The 20,449-nt window shown below is 49.3% G+C and overlaps 3 protein-coding genes across 3 annotated transcripts; 2 read left to right on the plus strand and 1 right to left on the minus strand.

Annotated features, from left to right (window-relative positions):
• Positions 1 to 649: 649 nt before the first annotated feature.
• On the plus strand, positions 650 to 2,239 carry FSUBG_5154 (zinc cadmium resistance; the record flags this gene model as incomplete). Its single annotated transcript, XM_036683220.1, has 8 exons — positions 650 to 725; positions 773 to 822; positions 876 to 920; positions 971 to 1,121; positions 1,175 to 1,255; positions 1,318 to 1,445; positions 1,504 to 1,818; positions 1,871 to 2,239. 8 exons carry the CDS (start codon positions 650 to 652, stop codon positions 2,237 to 2,239), a joined length of 1,215 nt encoding a protein of 404 aa, XP_036539335.1.
• A 7,730-nt stretch (positions 2,240 to 9,969) lies between these two features.
• FSUBG_5155 (uncharacterized protein) lies at positions 9,970 to 13,605 on the plus strand (the record flags this gene model as incomplete). The annotated part of the gene is made up of 1 exon (XM_036683221.1): positions 9,970 to 13,605. The coding sequence occupies one exon, from the start codon at positions 9,970 to 9,972 to the stop codon at positions 13,603 to 13,605; it is 3,636 nt and encodes a 1,211-aa protein (XP_036539336.1).
• A 634-nt stretch (positions 13,606 to 14,239) lies between these two features.
• Positions 14,240 to 19,786, minus strand: FSUBG_5156 (vacuolar membrane-associated iml-1; the record flags this gene model as incomplete). The annotated part of the gene is made up of 2 exons (XM_036683222.1): positions 14,240 to 19,222; positions 19,274 to 19,786. 2 exons carry the CDS (start codon positions 19,784 to 19,786, stop codon positions 14,240 to 14,242), a joined length of 5,496 nt encoding a protein of 1,831 aa, XP_036539337.1.
• Positions 19,787 to 20,449: the final 663 nt, after the last annotated feature.

The following is a 20,449-nucleotide window of genomic DNA, read 5'->3' on the forward strand; positions in this document are numbered from 1 at the left end:
CATAATAAGTCTTTGAAGTGTACCAGATTGCTCATGCAAGATTGGCCACCTGTATGCTAGTTTTCACTGCAAACTAACCTTACCGTGGCAACAGCCAACATCACCAGAGCACACAACAGCACGAAGCTTTATATTCACCAAACACAAAGAGCTGTCGTGAAACAGGAATTCTATCTAAAACATGCCTGTATTCCATCTTCGGCCCGGCAAGTTGATGCTACCCCAATCATTGTCCCGGAACCCGATCACGGATAGCTACATGAGCCAACACCTTGATAAACCACTTTTTTAATATCCGTCTTCGCTTCGCTGGCTTCTATTGGTATTTTCAATGGGTATGGGTGACGGATGGAATCTATCTCTGACGTGTTTGGATATTTCTGACAATAATACACTGCTGTTTGCCCTGCAAGCTGATGGGATGTTATGCCAGCTTCCTACGAGAGTTCACCTTTTCAGACCTCTTAACTGTGGAAGATCACTCCTTGAAATTTTCAAAGGGATATAAATCCGAGTTGATTCCATTGATAATGAGAAACCCCCTGAAGTCTGGATTTGCAAAGCTGTTAACTCAAGAGGCCAGAAGCGAGAATCCACATACATCTACAAAAGAATTTCTAACCGAAGACCAGAACCTCAAGATACCACAATGAAAGTCACAAAGAAGCAGAGGCTGATAGCCACAATATGTATATCCTTCTCGTTCTTTGCAGCTGAATTGGCTGGTAAGTCAAATGTGATCGTGAGAGTCCTCACTGCTGACAGCATCTAGTTGGGTTCTATACTCGCTCCATCGCGTTGATCGCCGATGCTTTTCACTACGTACGCAAATCCCTCATAGATCAAGATGGAGATGTATATCTTACAGCAAACAGCTTAGTGATCTCATCGGAATAGTTGTCACTTTGATAGCGTTGATGGTATGTTGCGGACCTACTACTCAAGTGTCTTATTTAGCTTATCATGGTAGCTGCAAGAACATACGAAACCAGCTCCACAAGGATACACATATGGATGGCACAGAGCAACTATACTGGGTGCTTTCTTCAACGGAGTCTTTCTTTTGGCCCTGGGGATCAGTATCCTGTTGCAGGCTGTTGAACGATTCGTTCATCTGACTCGTAAGTTGTCAGTTGATACACTGGATCACAACCAGAAGAAACTAACAAAATAGGCGTACAGAAACCTTTCCTGATCATGATAGTTGGCTGTGTTGGTTTGGCACTAAACATTCTCGTACTATCCTTCCTTCATGGTGAGAAAAGATTCCATGCTCCTCTGATATTCGCGACAACACTCGCTGACTGATATCTTCAGAGCATGGCCATGACCATGACCACCAGGGAGATAGACAACACAGCCATGATGATAGACTACAGAACCAGGAGGCTGCTGGGCCATTGACTAACGAGGCAATAAGCCAGAGCATGACAGGGTTGGCACACGTGAGTAATAGGATTCCTACATGTTATAGAGTATTTATCATTAACAATAGCTCAACAGATCCCCAACAACCACCAAAATCATAGGCACACAACCGTGTCTGTGAAGAGCCCGGGAAGGGACTTGGGTATGCTTGGCGTTTTCATCCACGTTCTAGGAGATGCCATCAACAACATTGGAGTCATCATTGCGGCAGTTCTGATCTGGCAGCTCAAAGGAGAAGGTCGATACTATGCGGACCCAGCCGTGGGAGTCTTCATCTCACTCATGATTCTCCTGTCAGCTATACCGTTAGTCAAGAAAAGCGGCGCTATTCTACTACAAACTGCGCCTAATGGCGTCAACCCTGAGGACGTCAAACATGACATTGAGATGGTAACGGCGTATAGCTCATTCTGCTCAGAGCCAAGACTAACAAGCATTTTAGATCCCTGGCATCAAATCGGTGCACGAGCTGCATATCTGGCGCCTGGACCAACGCAAATTTGTCGCCTCTGCCCACATCGTCGTCGACAATAGAACTGTCCAGGGCTTTGCAGACAAGGCTAAGATCATCCTGGAGTGTCTCCACGCATATGGGGTTCACTCAGCAACCCTACAGCCTGAGGTTCTCGAAGCGAGCCCCGTGATCATGCCTGACAGTGGCCCAGGGTCTCAGGACCAGACAACTTCGATCGACGCCAATCACAGCGTATGCAGGAATCAACGGTCGCGAGGAGGCGAGCAAGAATGCCAGGTGATTTGCGGAAGCTCGTGTGATGGGCTGAGGTGCTGTGCACCAGTGCACCCTGAGTGATCGACGGCCTCAATGCTGTTTGCTACTGTACAGTCGTCCGAGCCTGAGGCGAAATGTGACAAGGAGGAGAGGGGTTTGAGGGGTCTTAGAGGGGCCAATCCGTTAAAGAAGTCGTAAAAGTTTATTCCTCAGTGGTTTTGTGGTCTCCCCCACGCTAAGAGAAAAGGGATATCCCTGGAATCGACTGTAAGAAGCAAACGGATTGTGACTGTGATGCGGCCTTTTGCCGCCGCCGTGTTCAAGTGGCGTTCAGATTTAAGTTAGTGGACAAGGGCTTTTGAGTGACATGAATTAGTTGGCGGGTGAAGCCGGGGGATAAGTTGATGAAGCTTTAACATATGCCTCAAATAACGTGGTGGTGAATTGTGAATTGTGAGGATAGCGAGCGGGGTTGAAGTTCATAACTCGATGCTCAAAATACAATGGAATGCAGCCAAGTCTCGACTTCACACAACAAGTTTCACTATCAGTCTGGTCATTTCGTGTTGTTAAGCTGTGTTCACGTACTGCAAGCCACAGAGCAAAGGGACCTCGCGGCTGAAGTAATGTGATGCATTTTCCACTGGGATCAAAGACCCTTGACAGGATTGACTGTCAGCCTCATGATGGCATATGCACAAGTCACACCACTTGCTTTGGACCCTTGAAATGTGATGGCGTGCTAATCTCGATGAGGAAAGGCTTATGAGCCACGCATTAAGAGATCTGAGGCCAGCCACCATGATCCATCCGAGCATATGTATGTAGCATGCGAAAGCTAGGATGGCGATGATGGTGTTTTAACATGGAGTGTGGTGAGCGAGGGTTTGGCGTTACATTGATGCAGGCAGCCAAATTAAAGAAAATGGGGTTTTTGAAGGTAAGATTGTCAATGTTCATAGAAGTGACTTGGCTGGGAGACATCTTGTCACAAGTCAGCTGCTCATTTCAGTGAGACGGTCAAGGGACGGCCCGCCCATCAACTAGTCGACCCAGGCCAATGATGATGACAGACGTCGAACAAGACTCACAATGTCAAGGTGACAGAGTAAGCGAACAGCTGCTATGCCACCCATCTCGTGACTGTGTGATGTGCTAAGCGTAACATTTGCAGACAAAGCATTAATAATATTGCTCCCAAAGGCCAAGATTCGCTGAAAGCTGTTCCTTGTGATCAGACACGGTCAATCTCTGACCAGGGTTATTCTGAGGTGGAAACACAGCTGTCTCTCTTGACGTGAACCGGTCTGCCAGGGCATGCCTGACACACATTCGAACGCAGCTGCAACCGTAATTTGGTGTGGGGAGTTGATATTGATCAAGTTCCGATCGAGTAACCCAGCAAATCCGAGACGATGATCCGGATGCAATCTTGGGTTTCCAAGCACTCGGAGGACATAGCAGGGATTCTGGTTGGTAACCTCTCCAACCCAAGATGTGACCTGTAACAATCCATAGCAAGGATGGAATAAAAGCTCATGCGGCCGCTCCACGCGCGCCCGCCGGACTATGGTGGTTCATTTAATTTCATTGTCAGAGCATCTGCACCAGGGATCTTGAAGCAATCCCAAAGCTTCAAGGTGAATGGATATCCCGTATCTACTGTAACTCGTCTGTTAACGCGGAGACGAGACAAAAATACCAGCATGTAACCGCCAAAGGCTGGTCAACTGCGGAGACTGGGGCTGTGGGTTAGGGCGGTTGCAATGTACGAGGACCCTTTTTTCCTGCTGCAGCTCATAAGCTATGGTTACAGAAGCGAGAGTGCTGGGCGGTGAGAACTGAGATGGATGTTGAAGAGAACCACAAGTGGAGCGGAGTTCCGAGGGTGGAGGTGGTTTCAATAAAGTTACACGTGATGAACGCCATGTTCGACATACCTTAGGTACGGAGTAGACCACAACACATACAAGAGACAGCAAGCTATGGTTAGAGTTAAGAAGGGATGTATATACTTTGAAACCTGGATAGAACGATATGTCATGGCAAGACATCATTAGAGGGTAAACTACCTACTAATGCAGTTGGAAAGGGAGTTGACGAAGCAACTTCTAGGGAGACAACTCAGATGATAACAACTAAAACATCAGCCATGATAGTTTACTTACTAAGAATGCAGCTATTCATATTATGGCTAGTGACTGCTGAAGTCGCTGGATTCTCAGACCGGCGCTTGTGTTTGTTCTCAAAAATTGATACATACACTTAGTTGGCCAGTCTCTTTGGCTCCATACACACAACATTACATCAAGTACATATTCATATTGTCCCGAGACATATGCTGCTGCTGCCACAGAATACTGTATGAAGGCTGAGCAGGGGAGGAAAACGAGATTGAGACACGCGAATTGCCCAGATAGGCCACTCGTGTTGTTGACAGCTCATCTTGAGACATCAAAAAGGGTTATCAATTCCGTCGTCGTCACTCTCATGTACCTTATCCATCATATCTTGAGGCTATTCAACAAGTGATCTGCAAGACAACTGCAGGCAGCCGGAAATTCGGACAGAAATTCCTCTTCACCGACAAGAAGGCAATATCGCAAGTCTGTTAATGAATACGTACATACCTTGTCCTGCTGATACGTAGGTAGTGATCTTTACCAACGTCGCGGAAAATAACAATATGTGGTTGCAGTGGCCCGCTAACAGGATGAAGATCGACAGTCCAGACCTCGTGTGAGTAGGTAGGTATGTATGTACCGCTCCGACATACCGTCGCCTCGCACTCGACAGCCCTAGGTTACTGATAGTGAACAAACAGGCCAGACCCGGGCGAATTCTACATAGGAGAGTCGGTATCGAATTGTTGAGAATAACAGCGCGAACGTGACTCATCCGCCACGGGGTGTCTGTTGACCGCGTTCTTTCTTGTTCCTGTAGATCACTAATGGAGGGGAAGACACAAGCGACAAGCGACATGAGCCTCGAGGCAGCTTATCGCGGGGCATTTCGTGGCGGGACATTACGATGGCGATGCAACCCCACGACGCCTAGCATCCAATGGAATTAGACAGGCATTTGCTCTACGGATACAAACGTTGCAAGTGGCCGTTAGGGCCGAGGCCTCAGACAAAACACTAGCCAAATGTTTAGTTGCTTGTTAGTTAGCTAGGGGAGGAAAGAAAACACAAAACCTTGACCCTAAGTAATAAAAATATTTAGGTAAATTTAGCCTAAGTTTAGGGGATCTTTGATAAGTTTATTTTGGCACCCTAGATTAAGGTCCGGTGTTTTCTTGCTCCCCGAGGGTTAGTTACCAGATTCTCTGGTGAATGAATAAACAATCTTTAAACCGAGCCCTTCAGCCGAGAACAGTCCAAGACATCATTATCCGTACCTGAGCGCGGAGCATTGTCTGTTTCCATGCCTGCTCGGCAAAGAGGAGCAATCGAATCGATCGAACCCGAAGACACGGTTATGGTACCTCGGGGCATTAGCATGCTCATGATCAGCTCATATCCATTAGCATCGTGCTGCCTGCATCACATTCGCAAGGGGGCCATTGGCATCAATAAGGATCAGGGATTAATCGGGATCCTCTTTGATTCAAAATTCCGATACATATCCGTACACACTCTGACTGACCTGGGGCCGGAACTAAGGAATAGGCGAATTCAGATACGTACAAAAGTTACACAGTAATGTCAGGCTTCTATTCTAGCTTGATCACTGGCATGGCAGTACGTACATACGTCTTGGCAGAATGTCATCCAATGCCATGTTGTTGTAAAGGGGGCTCCCGCGTCTTGATACATGTCCTCAAAAGTTCAAGCGGAGCTGTATCCGGCAATGCGAGTCAAGTTCTACTGATCGAGATGCCAATGGACACTGCGCGAGTCGAGCCCGACTTATCCGTCTAGAAGAGTGATCCTACTAGTTACGTACAGACTGAAGGATTCTACGACGGAGCCACCGGAAAATTTTCTTTTCTCACGGCACTTCGAGTCGAGTGGGTGAGAGAGAGAAATTGGAGGTAGTTGAAAGACAAGCTCATCCTTCACACCACAAACAAACAAATTCGCATCCATCTCGGAGCCGACTCGTGGTTGTGCTAATTAAGTCAAGGACGTACAGCGCATACACACACACACTCTCTCCTCTTCTCTTAAGTCGCATGTACAATAGCGTCATGTGTACGGCGCACGTTTTCTTGAACCAATAGAATAGAGGCCAACGGGTAGGCCAATGCTACCAGCCGATAGCGGCGGCTTGCAACTGCGCGCGTTGGTGATGGCATTGTGATGACCAGAACAAGGGGTTGTATAATCTCATACATACATACAAAATACCCTTACCTTGCCTAGTAACTTGTACAACTACAAGAGATACCTACCTTACATTATATTACGGTTGGGCTGCGATCGATACGCGCAACGTTGAGACTCTCACTGGTCGATGCCTTATCGACCATCCATGTCGATGAATTCGCAGCTCGTAAACTGTTCGCTTACCGACTCGCTTCCCTTCAGTACCTGATGCATCTCGAGTACAAGCCCGTCGAAGCAGAGCACGAGACAGCGGAGGACAGAACAGACTTGACTGCAGCGCCGTTACCCATGGCGTTCCTTAGCCGGCTTCTTGATACTTGGCCTCGGCATGTCTAGCTTATACCGTAGACGCTAGTGCGCGCGATGGTTGCTGTGTTGAGGATTGGGCTGAGTTAGCAGTTAATTAGTTGTGGGAGTTGTTGTAAGAGGAGTGTCAAGTTAAAAGTTAACGTTGCTGCGTATTCGGGCTTGTGGAAGTCAGAGAGTCAGTCAGTGTTGTAAGTGTGTAGTAATTGCAACAGCGGAGAATTTGATAATGTACCCGGAGCTGTAAAAGATGTCCCAGTCTGGTCTGGGTCTAAGTCTACGGTACAGGACTGCAGAGCACAAGCCATCGACATGTCAGAGCACACCTAGAGTTCCACTATCATGACCGTCACCATGGTATTCAATCAGAGGCCCTGACCTTGTCTGCCATGTTTTGAACCCCGGAGTTTCCATTATCTATCTGTCTGCCTTATTGTTACTATGCTCTTTGAGTCTCGAGGAAGAAGCAGTCAAGACAGTCGAGGTTGAACGTTTCTTGTTCTGGGTAATGTATTGGAGCTAGATAACAAAAATAGAAAGTAGAGGTACTCAGAATATGTTTGCGCCCTTTCTCTTCAGATGTTGAGCCTCACGTAATGATTCACAATGACCAAAATAGGAACGAATTCCTTCTCTTTCGTTTACTTGTGAGACGTGAGCTGCTGGTCTTGCTGCGACTCTGATCAAAGTATCAGTACTACACATCTACTGCAACTCTTTGGGCCTTGGCTGCTGGGAAGACCCTGGTCGGGGCCCGACGACTGTCGATTTAATGGTTGCTTTCACCGCAACTTGAGGGCCAGGGATTCGAGGATTTGCGGATGTCGTCTCTTTTGATACTTACAAGGCGCTTGCTTGTCTTTCTTTGAAGCTCGCAGCTCGTTTGACTTGCATGTGCTTCCTTGCCTTACCTTACCTTATCTTGCTCTGAAGTCACTCCAAAACAAAGCCCCTGGTCAAGGGCACAGGCTGAAGTCAAGGGGGGTTCATCAGGTCCCATTCGCCTCCATTCTCGATAATCATAAAGAACTCCATCTTCAGGCCTCGACCCTCTTTTCTCCGTATTTACTTCTTTTTTTTTTCGTTTTACATCAATATTTACATTTCTCCGGCTTGCCCTTCTACAATCAACCACAGACAAAAGGGCCAGCAGAGCCACCTCACGACAAGAAAAGAAGGGAAAGAAAAAAAAAGGGTCGGGTAATTGTGTAGCAAGGCCCGCCGTTGTTGTTGACTTGGACCTATCATCTTAGAGGCTTTGTCTGTGGAATGGCATCGCCCACCCCGAAGATCCATTTATTAGGTGTTTACTGTATTAGCCACCCGCAGTGCCGCCGCCGAAACATCAACTCGAGGTTCCAACTTGTTACATAAACGTCGCCGCTTCGAGTATTCTCGCCGTCTTCGAGTTTCGGTTGAACGAGTTTAGTTCATTGGAGTCACGGCTCATCGGCGCCTCGACCCAATCTTAGTACTTACTGTATGTACGTTCTCGACTCTACAGCAACAGAATACAGAGATAACTTCAACGTGAACATTTTTGGGCAAATCAGATCTAACCAAAAATCTAACCCAAAGGTTGACCATCTTCGGTTGTTAGACAGAAGTGTCTCTGCCCCGGCTTTCAGTTCCAGCCACTTCTGTGGATTTGAAGGGTGTTGTCTAGCATCGGGTCTCGTCATTCAGCATCAGAGTCTCTTTCAGCGCCCGTTTTATCTAAGACTCTGGGGAAACAAGATGCGGTCCATTCCTCGACTCTGATAATCTCGCTCTCCTCTGATCCATTCTACCATCTCTACTGTACAGTACTGCACAGGCGAACGAGAACGAGAGAGAACAAGAGCCCAGTAACACAGGCCCAGGTTAGTAATAATCCACATTTCGTCTGTTGTTGATTCTCCTCCGATCCAAATCCATCCAATTCATAAATTACCCACCCATACACATGCAATCTCCACTGAACTATTCCCCATCCCATCTCCATTCTCCATCCTGGCCCCGAGCTAAGAGGTACGGGGCATCTTGTACCTCGTGGTCCAAGCCGCCACCAGCGCCAACCCTTAACCGCCACTGATGAGCTGCCTGGAATACCTGGCTCTGCGGTACCGCCCGGCAGCTTCCATCAAGCCCACTACCTAGACCTCAGCGCACACACACCCAAAACTGGGCTGCCACCCGCTCCGAGTTGGCCTTGACCCGAGCATCTGGATCAACAACAACTATGGGCTCACTGACCTCGAGCATTTCCCTTGATTTTCTTTGACTTCACCTCACTTTACTTACCTTTACATTGACATCTATGATAGCGCTCTCGAACTCAAAATCGCTCTCGCTGCCACTGCCCGTAGAACAGCTTGTCCAGCTCGAAACCCCGCTATCCATCTCTTTACGATCTTCCACCTGCAGCGACCGACCCCCATCTCTCCTGTTGATCACTCGCAAAGACCGCGCATATCGTCTCTGCCTCCACCCACGAACTACATATCAACCCCTCACACGCAGCAGAAGCACCACTACTACCACCACCACCACCGCCAGCCCACAGGAACGACCAACAACAACCCTTCTGCTCTCCCCATCTCGCGCTTCGCTTCGCAACGCAACGCAACGCACCGTACCGTATCATTCGCACCTCGCGTCACCTCGAATTCTCCCAGTGACCAAAAGGATTCAACCACTCATAGTCAATCCAGTATCAGCTGTGCATGCTCCTCTCATACATTCCCATCACAGTTGCCTGCCCCATTGATGCGCACAAACCACCATTGCCACCCTCCAGCTCCCGCCACAGCAGCAATCAACACCGCCGCCACCTTTTTCTTCTGTGACGTTGTTAGCAATCAACCAACCTGAGCCTCCAGCTTGGATATTGCTTTGTTCGGGCTGTGATTGAGCTTTGAGATTCCTAAGCTCCTTGACCACTCCCTCTTAATTTGCGCCCACTCCAGCAGTTGGTTTCTCAAGCTCAAGCTCAGACTGGAGTGAATCTAAGTTCCGCCTCTGCAACTTGATTGCAATTTCACATGCCACGCGCAGTGGTTACTATGCGACTACGCCCAGCTCAAAACACTTCGTTATCTATCTTGATTATGGCTCGCCGTCGTAATTAATATCGACGGCCGCCTTTCTTGTTAACCCAACCTGCTGCCCAAATCCCTGAGTGCGCCTCCCGACATGCTCGGCCGGCTCTTGCACTTGGGCTCTGGCGGCCCTTCAGCCACGCCTACACAGGCCAACACAAAGACGTCGAGGCCAGTATCCTCACTCGAATCTGCCCAGGAGGATATGGTGACTCGAAATCTGCTTTTTCCAGATGCCGATGCTTTATATCAGCATCGCAATGATCAAGTGTTCCCCCTATCAACCACACCAACAACCCCTGCTACCTCTACAGCCAATGCCTTTGACTACAGCGGCGATGTCGACTTGGACGTACGTGATGTTAGGGTCATCATAATGCAGGATGCCCTAGGTCCTTGTAATGCATCTCTTTTGTTTGACAGTCACCCTGCTGCTCCAGCATCGCCCACGGAGCGGCCGTCTATTCCTCCACCAGAATTCCGAAGAACGCCAACTTCACCACGAAAAAGCAGTCTTGGAGGCCTATCACGACCCCTGGTTATCCAACCGGAAGGGCCTCAGCCGTCGCCTCGACAGGGTGCTTTTGATCGACGAGCCTCCCTCCAGGGGCGCAGGGATAGTCACGTCGAGTCGGATGGACAGAAGGCTACTCGTGAGTATCGCGAGGAACTTGCGACGTTCTCAAGCTGCATCTTCGGTAACTCAGAATTAATGTCCTACAAAGGAACATCGACCAAGGTCCATGTTGTCCCTGGCGAGTCACGTCCTGCTGAACCTTCAAGTAGCATTATTGGGGATGGCCGGAGCTCTATCGGACGCTCTAGCGCGCGTTCAAGTCGGCTATCACAATCTTTCTCCTCACAAGCTTTCTCCCCGACAAATATGACCACAGCCCAAAACCACGCGCCTACCTCACGACCCACCGAGAAGAAGAAGGTGCTAATAACTCGCTTGTTTCCTGTCAATCTCAATATTGATGACCCAGAAACCAATGTCTCGCCCTCTAAAGATTATGCAGAAGACAATACGGGCTTTCCCTTTCCAACGACGAGCGAGGAGTCTGTGCCGAAGAAGAAGAAGCCTCAGCCGAAGCAACGACGAACACCGATGTATGCCGTAGTCCTAGTCGTCCAACTACCAGCTGCAAATACCACCACATCTCGAATTTCATCTATGAATCAGTCCAAATCTGCGCAGCGCGAATCAAGCTCATATAACGATCAAGAGTTTTTCCCGTCCTCTTTCAGCTCAGCTCGTCCTTCAGGATGGACAATGGTTGGGTCCGGAAATGGTGATGGGTCAGACACTTACACACCCGACATGGAGGATAGAATCGATTCACTGACTCGACATTGGGATATCATTATGAGGACATTGACTCATCTTCAATCTGTGGTGGCCACTACGCTGGCCCCGTTACTAATGCAGGTCGACCTGGCTTCTCCCGGTCCAGCCCCTGGACCGGTTCCACCTCCAGTAGTAACTAACAAGACTGGCAGAGCACATTCCTTCTCGGACCAGTACCGGGGTGACATATCTTCTCGGATTAAGCCTTCGAAGAGCACCACCAAGCTGGTTTACCTTTGGCCAAACTGTCTCTCTGATGACAAGACTGTTGTAAGAGAAGTCGATACCTCTCGACAAAGAATTGTCATGGGATTGAGCGCAGCAAGAGTCGTAACCGGCCAAGGGCGTTGGGGGATTTGGCGTGACGAGGCTCGATGGGCCTCCAAGTGGGTTGCTGGTACCGACAATCAGAACCAGTTCCTCTACAATCTCCTGACTGGGTTTCTGTCAACCCACACAGACTGGCTGCAGGCTCTTTGCCCTCCCTCCTATCGAAGACGGCTGTATCTTCAGCAGAAGAACCGAAGCGAGGAGGATCTGTCATTGCCGGCACGAACCATTATCGTGTCTGATGACAAAATGGTTGCTAGGCGTCTCATCTTTCTTCTCTCTGCCTTCCTTCCTGCCAATTCTCATTTTCCCACGACCCGTGCTCATCGGCCTAGCACTTCAACTTCTGTTGGAACATATTCCAACTCGCCCCCGACCTTCGTAATTCCTGTTCTCCGGGAAGAGTCTCTTCGTCGAAAGATCAACAGACGCACAGGCCTCCGCCGAGCCTCGCATTCTAGAACAACGAGCCAAAGCGCGAGGGCCTCAGCTGTCCCTATGCAACTCGCTCATCTGACTATGGACCGCAATCATGAAAGGCGAGTCTCGGATGCAGCTTCAATCCGACCCCCAAATTTTGCAATGTTTGGCAACGACGTTGTTAGCAGGAAGAGTAGCGCTGCGACAACCACAACCATTATGCCCGAGACGACAGTACCGCATTTCTCGACAGCTCAGCGAGTGGAGTCCCAGAGAAGGCCCCGCCCGAGCAGCAGCGGCAGTGTCGCTACTGACGACTTGAAGCGCTCCTTGAAGCGAGGTGAAAGCACAGGCGCGATGAGCAATGCCAGTAACGACTCTAGAGGTCAAAGTTCGCGCTGGGGGAGCGTCATCGGCGCGCTGTGGAGCACTCGACGCCGCGACTCAACCTCGTACAGTACATATAGTGGTTATGATCCGAAATCACCCATCAAGGCTTCATTCCATAGAGCGGATAAGCTGTCTCAAATGGTGGAAGAAGCATCTCTAGCAGAAAACCCTAGCGTTCCTTCGCCATCGGCTCGCCGGCCTTCTACTGATGCTCTAAAAGGGACTGGTACACCAAGAGAATGCAAGGGTCACAGTCGAGAGCCATCTGTTCGCCCTGACAGGACGCCGGACCCTAACGGCGCATTCGAATCGCCTGTTAAAACATCTATCAATGCCGACGATGGAGTCATTGACGTAGATATCTCCTTTCCTGACTATATGACGTCCTTTGAGTCTGCCATCAGCTCGCCTTCAAGCAGTGGCTACTTGTCTACCCCTGGACTCCAAAGCGGACTGGAGTCATTTGAACAGGCCTCGCGTTTGTGCATCGATGGCGATCTCCCACTTAACGCTGCTGGCTGGTTGAACCGTTATCATCCTGATTTTGCTCTTCAAGCTATTCCTCCCCAGGAAGATCTGATGGTGCAAATCAAGGCATCTCTCCAGGCTGAGCCCACGCCTCCGCCGGTCCACCCGATCCTGGGCGATCTGAACGAACGCTGGGTTGATATTAGCAGCGTTATGATTGCTGATACTACCACCAACTCGATCACTCGTCTGCGGTACCGTCGACTGGTCAAACCACGATCGCCAGCTGACCATCGACCTCTTACTGGCCCACCTGGTCTCTCGACCTCTTATGGGGGGCTACTTACCCCCTCGATTCTCCCTTACGAGACTCAGCTTGAGGAAGAATGGATCGAGGAGCCTGTTTTGTATCCTGATGAAACCCTGACTGATGCTGTCGAAAGAGTCATCAGCTTGAGTCAAGACACCAGCAAAGATCATTCTTTGGCTTCCTCTCAAACACATAGCGATACCCGCATGAGTACCGAGGTTGAAGAACCTCTATCTATCACGGCTCCCATCACGCCAGCACTGCCTCAGGCCCCCTTGGAGATTCCTCGTGTCCAGTGCAAGACGGTTGTCCTCTCTGCTCTCGAAGACAGTATTCGCGAAGTTATTGACATTCGCGAGAAGCGGCACCTAGAGACCAATCATGCTAGAAATGGCCGATCGCGAAGCCCACTTCACGATGCCATTGGCTTGTGGCTCGACAATCTTGATATTACCGATGGATGAGTTCATCGGAACCATCCTCATTTAATGACTTTACGACTTTGTTTTCAGCGTTCATCCCCCATACAGTTTTGTCTGACGGAGCTACAATTGCCATCGGACTTTTCCTCCCAAGACCTCCAAATGATACCCCATGTGACGCTTCGTGCGTACGTACAAGCCTTGGAAACGGCCATACCAGGAGAAGCATGTGTAAACATTGTGCCGAGTTCTCTTTACTTTGATCGCATCTCGTTTTGGATTAGACCCTGTGCATTGTGGCATGTTTGGTTGGGTCAACTATCTTTTTATTAGCGTTTTAATTTGCTCGTCTGATTGCTTCCTGGCGAAGTTGACCGCACTAGAGGTTGGCGTTTCGTGATACGGCAGGGACAGCGATAGCCTTGGGAGTTTTGGTGAATATCCATAGTAATATCTACCGCGATAATAGATTATCAACATATTTCTTTAAATCTAACGAAAGAATTACTTTGAGTCCGCTCGGCTTTGTAGTATCAGGTGCCTGTCATGGCTATCCAGTGGCTTGTCGAGTCGTAGATGAGCCATTCAGGACGGCCAGTTTAGGTATATATGGACCATCAAACGTACATTTCTTCACAACTGACAATCATGATGTGTCACATAATATACAAAGCACTCATCGCCCAGTCAGGCTCGATCCACTGTCATACTGAACACTACTCCTTCGTAGAAACGACATTGGACTATTAAGTCGCTTAGTCGGCGCTCCGTCATTTCCTCCCAGAACACCAGGTGGCAGTCCCAAAGTGGGAATACTTGCTTCAGGCACAGCCTCCAGAGGTGTCGAGGCCGCTGCTGTTGCAGGCGTGCCCTGAACCTTCTGCCCCTTCTCCATGGCTTCTTTGTAGAACTCCTCGAGCGCAGACGTATCCTTGCAAAACGTGTCTATCTCGGCGTTGAGGGCATCAGGATCAGGGTTCGTAGAGGACACGGCTTTGGCATTCTGATCAACTGGTTTCAGGGCTGGCGAGTGATAAAAGTGTGTTGGTTTGACAACCGGAGATGCAAGATTTGCTGATTCTGTCATTCCAAAGGTAGAATAAGGGCCATACGATGACATACGGCCACCGCGTTCTACCAGCGGCAGGTCAGCTGAACGAACTTCTTTCTCGCGGGGGTTCGCAGATCGACTGCTGTACAGACGATTGGCGAGAATTAAGAAATCACCCTCGTCTGTGATCTCTGCCAACAGAGAGCCGCTTCGATGGATATACTGGGTGTATTTATAATCCGGCTTGCCCCAAGAATAGGTCACATCGACATTACTCGGGAAGTTGGAGGCTGCCTCCATATCCAAAACGAAGTCGAACTTCTTCAGGATGGCAGTCTGGTAAAAGTGCTTATTTGGGGACGTCGTTGGACCCTGTGAGTTAGGGTCAATGTACGTCTCGGGCCTCTGATCGGGAGGACGCGCTGCCAGCTTGATGCGATATGGTCTTCTGAATGGATTTGTTTCAGTGATTGTGCATGCCTCCTTGATGGGGACTTCAACAAGCCGAAGGCCATATTGACTGGCCTCTCGGGCCCAACCTTCAACTGCGTCTTCCACCAGTTTTGTCGTGACGTTCATCCAGTCAATACGGATATGGTAGCAACCGTCAGGGTTATGGAGGCGGTCATAATGTAAGTCGATCCTCTCTGGCCTGTATGATCGCTTGCGGTGGTCAACATCGTACTTGATGACTTTGCTAAGAACAACTCTGGATCGTTTCACGCTTTGAGAAAGCGATATGGTTGGGGTCGTTGATGTTGACGCAGGAGAACCGCCTTCGTCAAGGGAACGAGCCGACATCAGAGCTCGAGGTGAGTCTCGGCTGGAGGCTTCGAGACTTGGCGTTGGTGGCACTGCAGCTCGTCGCGAGTTGAACCATCCTACATGAGGTTTGGCAAACTCACTGGCGATTTGGTAGTAGTAGTTGCCATCGCGGAACTGATGTCTCTTGTCGACGTGAACAAAAAGCCCCTTGTCTTTAGAATTACCCGATTTTCCATCATCATGTACCATCAGAGCATTACCCAGTACCTCGGCATCTTCTCTAGTGTCGAGATCCTCAAAGTTGTCGAGCAGCCAAGTCACCATATCAGAGCCGATAAAGGATGCAGAGTAGAGGCGGAGATGCCACCTTCGATTCTGTAGTCTAACGCCTCCATTCTCAACAGGCTGTTGCATAGCATCAGCTAACGTGGCCAAGTTCAGGTTGGATTTCTTAAAGCGCTCCTTGGCCGAGACAAGCCCCTTTCGATTGCCACCCTCCAACCCTTCCGTGAGGGGAAGCGTTTCGACTTCAGCAGCAATCACCACGGAGGGGTCATCTGTTTTGTATACGATATCTAGGGGGTTGGGGTCCCTCTTGCGTTTCTGCTGCCCGACGGAATGATATCTTCGTTCAGAGGGAGGGATGTAGCGATACTTCTGCCAGGATTGAGCAAGGCGCTTGATACCCTCAATTCGCACCTCTTCGGCGTGGTCACCACCCTGCGTTTTTGATACGGGGACATCTTTCCGCAAGACAGGAATAAGAACAAATCTTGCACGCCAGAAACGCAGACTGTCCGTCATTTCGTCGTGATGCCCAGCAATGTATGAATCAATCATGTTCCAATTACGCTCAGGACGAGCGGTCAGGAGATCAATTTCCCGTGCCTCATATGCATCATCGAGAAGGGTTCGAATGGCAGGTTTGTAGATCGACGAGAAGCCTTGAGAGGTGAGCGAAGTGTCGGTTGGCTTTCGTACAAATATGTTCACCTCGACTTCTGTGCCATTAACGCACGAAAGTTGGTGAATGCTGTTGCCCACGGACATGAAAATACTCGTGCCATCTTCAAGGGGTTGGTCTCTCGAGAAGATGTCACCGATCTTGATCGAATTTTGTCCAAATGCACGGGCAACCCATGGTCCTACGACAATTTGGAAACCTTGCGTAAATCTCAAGCTGATCAACTCTTGAATGAAGTCTTGCCGAGATTTGGGCTCCTCGGCCATGTCGTCATCTGTATCTTGCTCAACAGTGTAAGGATGGCGATGATACTCGGAATCAAACTGAGTCTTTGAGGGGAAATACTCGGTTGTCAAGGGTACGGAAGCAGGACAACAAAGAGCTTTCCATTTCTGGACCTTCATCTGACCGATTTGTGGATAAACATGTTGCCATCGACTATATAAGACAGTATCATCGATCGCAAGGCTTTCCGGGTTTGATGGATTCAGTAGTGTTAACCACGGAGTAATAGAAGTGGTGGGTGACAGAGTCGTTGGGAGGTCTTGAACGGCGCCGCCCAGCGCACCCGCACGTAGTTTGTTGGTGTAGAGTTTCTGAGCGTCATCGGCGCGGAGGGCATCCGATGACCTAAGATCACGATCTTCGTCCCTCTTTTGCTGCCGACTATTCAATGAAGAACCTATGGTTGATGAGGCCGTCCTCAGCTGCATCGTAGCAATGTCGAGGTTTCCAGAATTATTTCTTCTGAGAATGGGAATGCTAGGAGTCATGGGCACCCCCTCGATGATGGTGTCAGGGGTGTCAGCTCGATATTTATGTACAGACAATGACGATGGGTGGCTTGCAATCGTTTGGGGCGAACTTGGCCGTAGTTCTGGGCGTATTCGAGGGGTTGAGGGTTGTTTTGCTTCGCTAGACGTAACGCCTGAGGCGTTGACTGTCTCGGCCTTGATCTCAGCAACTACAGCCTTGGGAGCGGCGATGCCAAATCCTCGCTGTCCGAGGCTAATCTGCCTCATTAGCTTGGGTTGCTTTGCAACTGTCTTTGGAGGCTTTGTAACAGGCGGCTCAGCGCTCTTTTTCAAGCTTGTCGGCGATGGTTTGTCGCCGTCCATAATGTTCATCGACAACTTCCGTGCCGAAGGGCCAAGGATCGGTGCCTTCTTTTCAGGAAGAGAAGTTCCATATAGTCCAGAGTCCTCTGCCAGCTGTCTTCTCGTAATGTCATCCAACTCTTTTGCATATCGTGACGAATGATGTCGACTGCGACTACTTGAGATTTTGGCCCTGTGGTCATCAAACTCTTGTAACTGTTTCCACAGTGACTTTTCGCCAGGGCGTGCAAGTCTATCTGGAACAAATCTTTGGAATCCATGAATGTGATCTAATGGACCATCCGGGGGGCGCTTATTGGGAATGTAGACAGTGTCATTGATTCCAGTATTTCGATACTTCTGCGAGGACGGCGGTTCGGTGATGTTGGCCGGGAAATGCGTGTCAACTTGCAAAGGTGTTGTTTCAATTTCATTGGTTTCAAGAACACTTCTCATTTGCAAGGCATACATGCGGCATCGAATATTGAACTCGTCTTCGTCATCTTGCATGACTTTGTTAGAGACGGATAGGGCAATGCCTTCATAGGATAAGGCCTCGTCGGATGCGCCAGTCCAGAAAGAGACATGAAGCCATTGGGGCAATGCAAAGCACCACTGCTCACTTGTTGCCATAGACATGAGAGGATCTGAACGACGAGACAGGCTCATTCCTTTGGAAGGCGAGAAAGATTCGCCGAGAGATTGATAGCTGCCGATCACTGGTGTAGGATGATTAGGTGTGCTATCCCGGCTGTGGAACGACCTTGAGAAACTGGAACGATGAGCATGGCCATGATCATCCGAATACTGCGGATTGCGGTACTTGAATAGGGGCACTGAATGGAGAGGCATCTTAGGCATGCATATTAGATCAATACCAATACCATTTCCAACCAATGCCTCTGTTGTCCTCCGCAGCGTCTCGTAGTCTACTTCAAAAACTCCAGAACCAGGGCTGATGACTGCGATGGAAATTCCAGTTCTGGTGAGATCCCTGTCGATGTGATCATGGGCAAACTGGGACGAAGCGAGGTTGATCGCCTCAAGAACATTGCCATACATGGCATATGTTGATTCAGCCTTGACACGAGTTGAAGGTGTATCCGTAGGGATGGAACCTCGACCATCAATCTCTGCTTGAGCATTGAGTTTATGATGGTGCAGACTAATATCCCGACGGAAGAAGTTGAACTCCACCTTGAGCTGATGCAGGATCTTTGTCCACTCTCCGCTGCCCATCTCGCTGACCACAACTCGATAGAAGTCTTTGTATGGTCGACGCGGCCCAGATGGCTGAATGCCTGTGTAATAGTCCCCCAACAGGTTGTCAAACTCGGCCGTCAACCCGGTGTCATATTCCACGCGCGCAAAAAGGACGATGCTCACGAGGTGTTTAGCCTTGAGCATGGCCCATCTCTTGAACAACGCGGGGAGAAAGCCGTTGACAACTTTGTTAAACATGATCTCGCCAGAGCTTTCGGCGTCGAATTCCCACATCTCTCTAGCCATTTGGATGAATAAGACGTATCTGGCGGATTCGCTGCGGAAGATGGGCCGAGTATCCCTGGTGAAAAAGGCAGAGTGCGTTCTGCGGCCATCGACATAAATTGCAGTGACTTGCGCCTTGATTGTCCCCATAAACAACACCGATTGACCTTTGTAGACAGTTCTTCCCGTCAACTCACCAACAGTCATTCTCCAAATGTCTGATCTGGACAAGTATTGATCCTTAAACGACAGTTCAACGTGCGACGCTTCCGTAGCTGGATTCTTCGCATCCACCTGCATGTTTGTTTAGCAGCCTGAACGGTATATATAGGTAGGAATGCTTACCATCGTCAAGAGGACCTGCGAACCCTTCTTCATCCCAAACGCATCTGCAATGTGCTTCAAGACGTAGACCTCAATGTCGGGATTCCGTGTTTTCGTCTCTTGAGGCATGTCTTTTGCGACAAAGAAGTATTTAAAGCACGCACCGTCCCCATTTTGAGAGCCCGCTGTCCCCTTCGAACCATAAATCTGTTCCTGGTTCTGCTTGCTACTGGCACCATGGCCTGTGGAGATCTTTCGCAAGTCATCTTTGACTGTCGCTATACACATCAACGCTCCCGGTTTTATATCCCCACCAACGACGTCGAAATTGAGCAGGACCTCATCTCTGGCGTAGCCCTCGTTCACGGTCACGGTGCATCGGCGTTCTATTCTTGTTCGCTTCTCTTCTTTGATAGTGGAATGAGTCGATACGCTCGCGGGTGACGCAGGGACATCGGTCTGAGAGCGATCCAAACTTGATCTGCTCAGATGTCGCCAATGAGGCGGTCCCTTGCGCGGGACCGGGTTCCTCATGATACCATTTCGTGACATGAGATATGGCTGGCTATCGCTATCGCTATCGGTCGCTATGTGGCAGAATTCGACAGGGCGCGATTCGATCCTGTAGTTCGCATGTTGGTCTCAATATATGGGCACGGTTGACGAGGCCGATTGAGAGGCTGCAGATGAATTATCACTTGTCGCAATGGCTATCGTTGGTAGTATTGCGACTAAGAAGCTGAGGTCGGCTGCCGCGGCAGAATCGTGCCACCGCCTTCCGGCTTAGGAAGCTTGCCCTTTGAATGTCAACATCATTGTGTAACATGATTGGTTGGTTGGTGATAAAGCCACTCCATGAACTGGCAAGACCTCAAGCTGAACTCCCGTTTCTTTTTATCTTTGATGACGGAAGTAATGTTCATAACAATATGAAAAGTCTTGGGAGAACAGTTGATGACTATCCCAATCTGGACAATACCGAGGCATATCAACACCAAGAACCTCTTAATTTTATACTGAACAAGTCTTATAAGTACGGTTCGTGTAAGAAACCTTAGGGGTGCAAGGCCAAAGCCCAGCGATATAACAATGCAATGTCTCCCGTACACATGAATTTGATGGGGCTCACTTTGTTCCTGTCTTTTACGAGAAATCTAAATAGCATTAAAAAAATCTTTATAAATCACGCTTTAACTA

Source organism: Fusarium subglutinans (genome assembly GCF_013396075.1).
Source record: "Fusarium subglutinans strain NRRL 66333 chromosome Unknown NRRL66333_c0000049, whole genome shotgun sequence".
Lineage (NCBI taxonomy): Eukaryota > Fungi > Ascomycota > Sordariomycetes > Hypocreales > Nectriaceae > Fusarium > Fusarium subglutinans.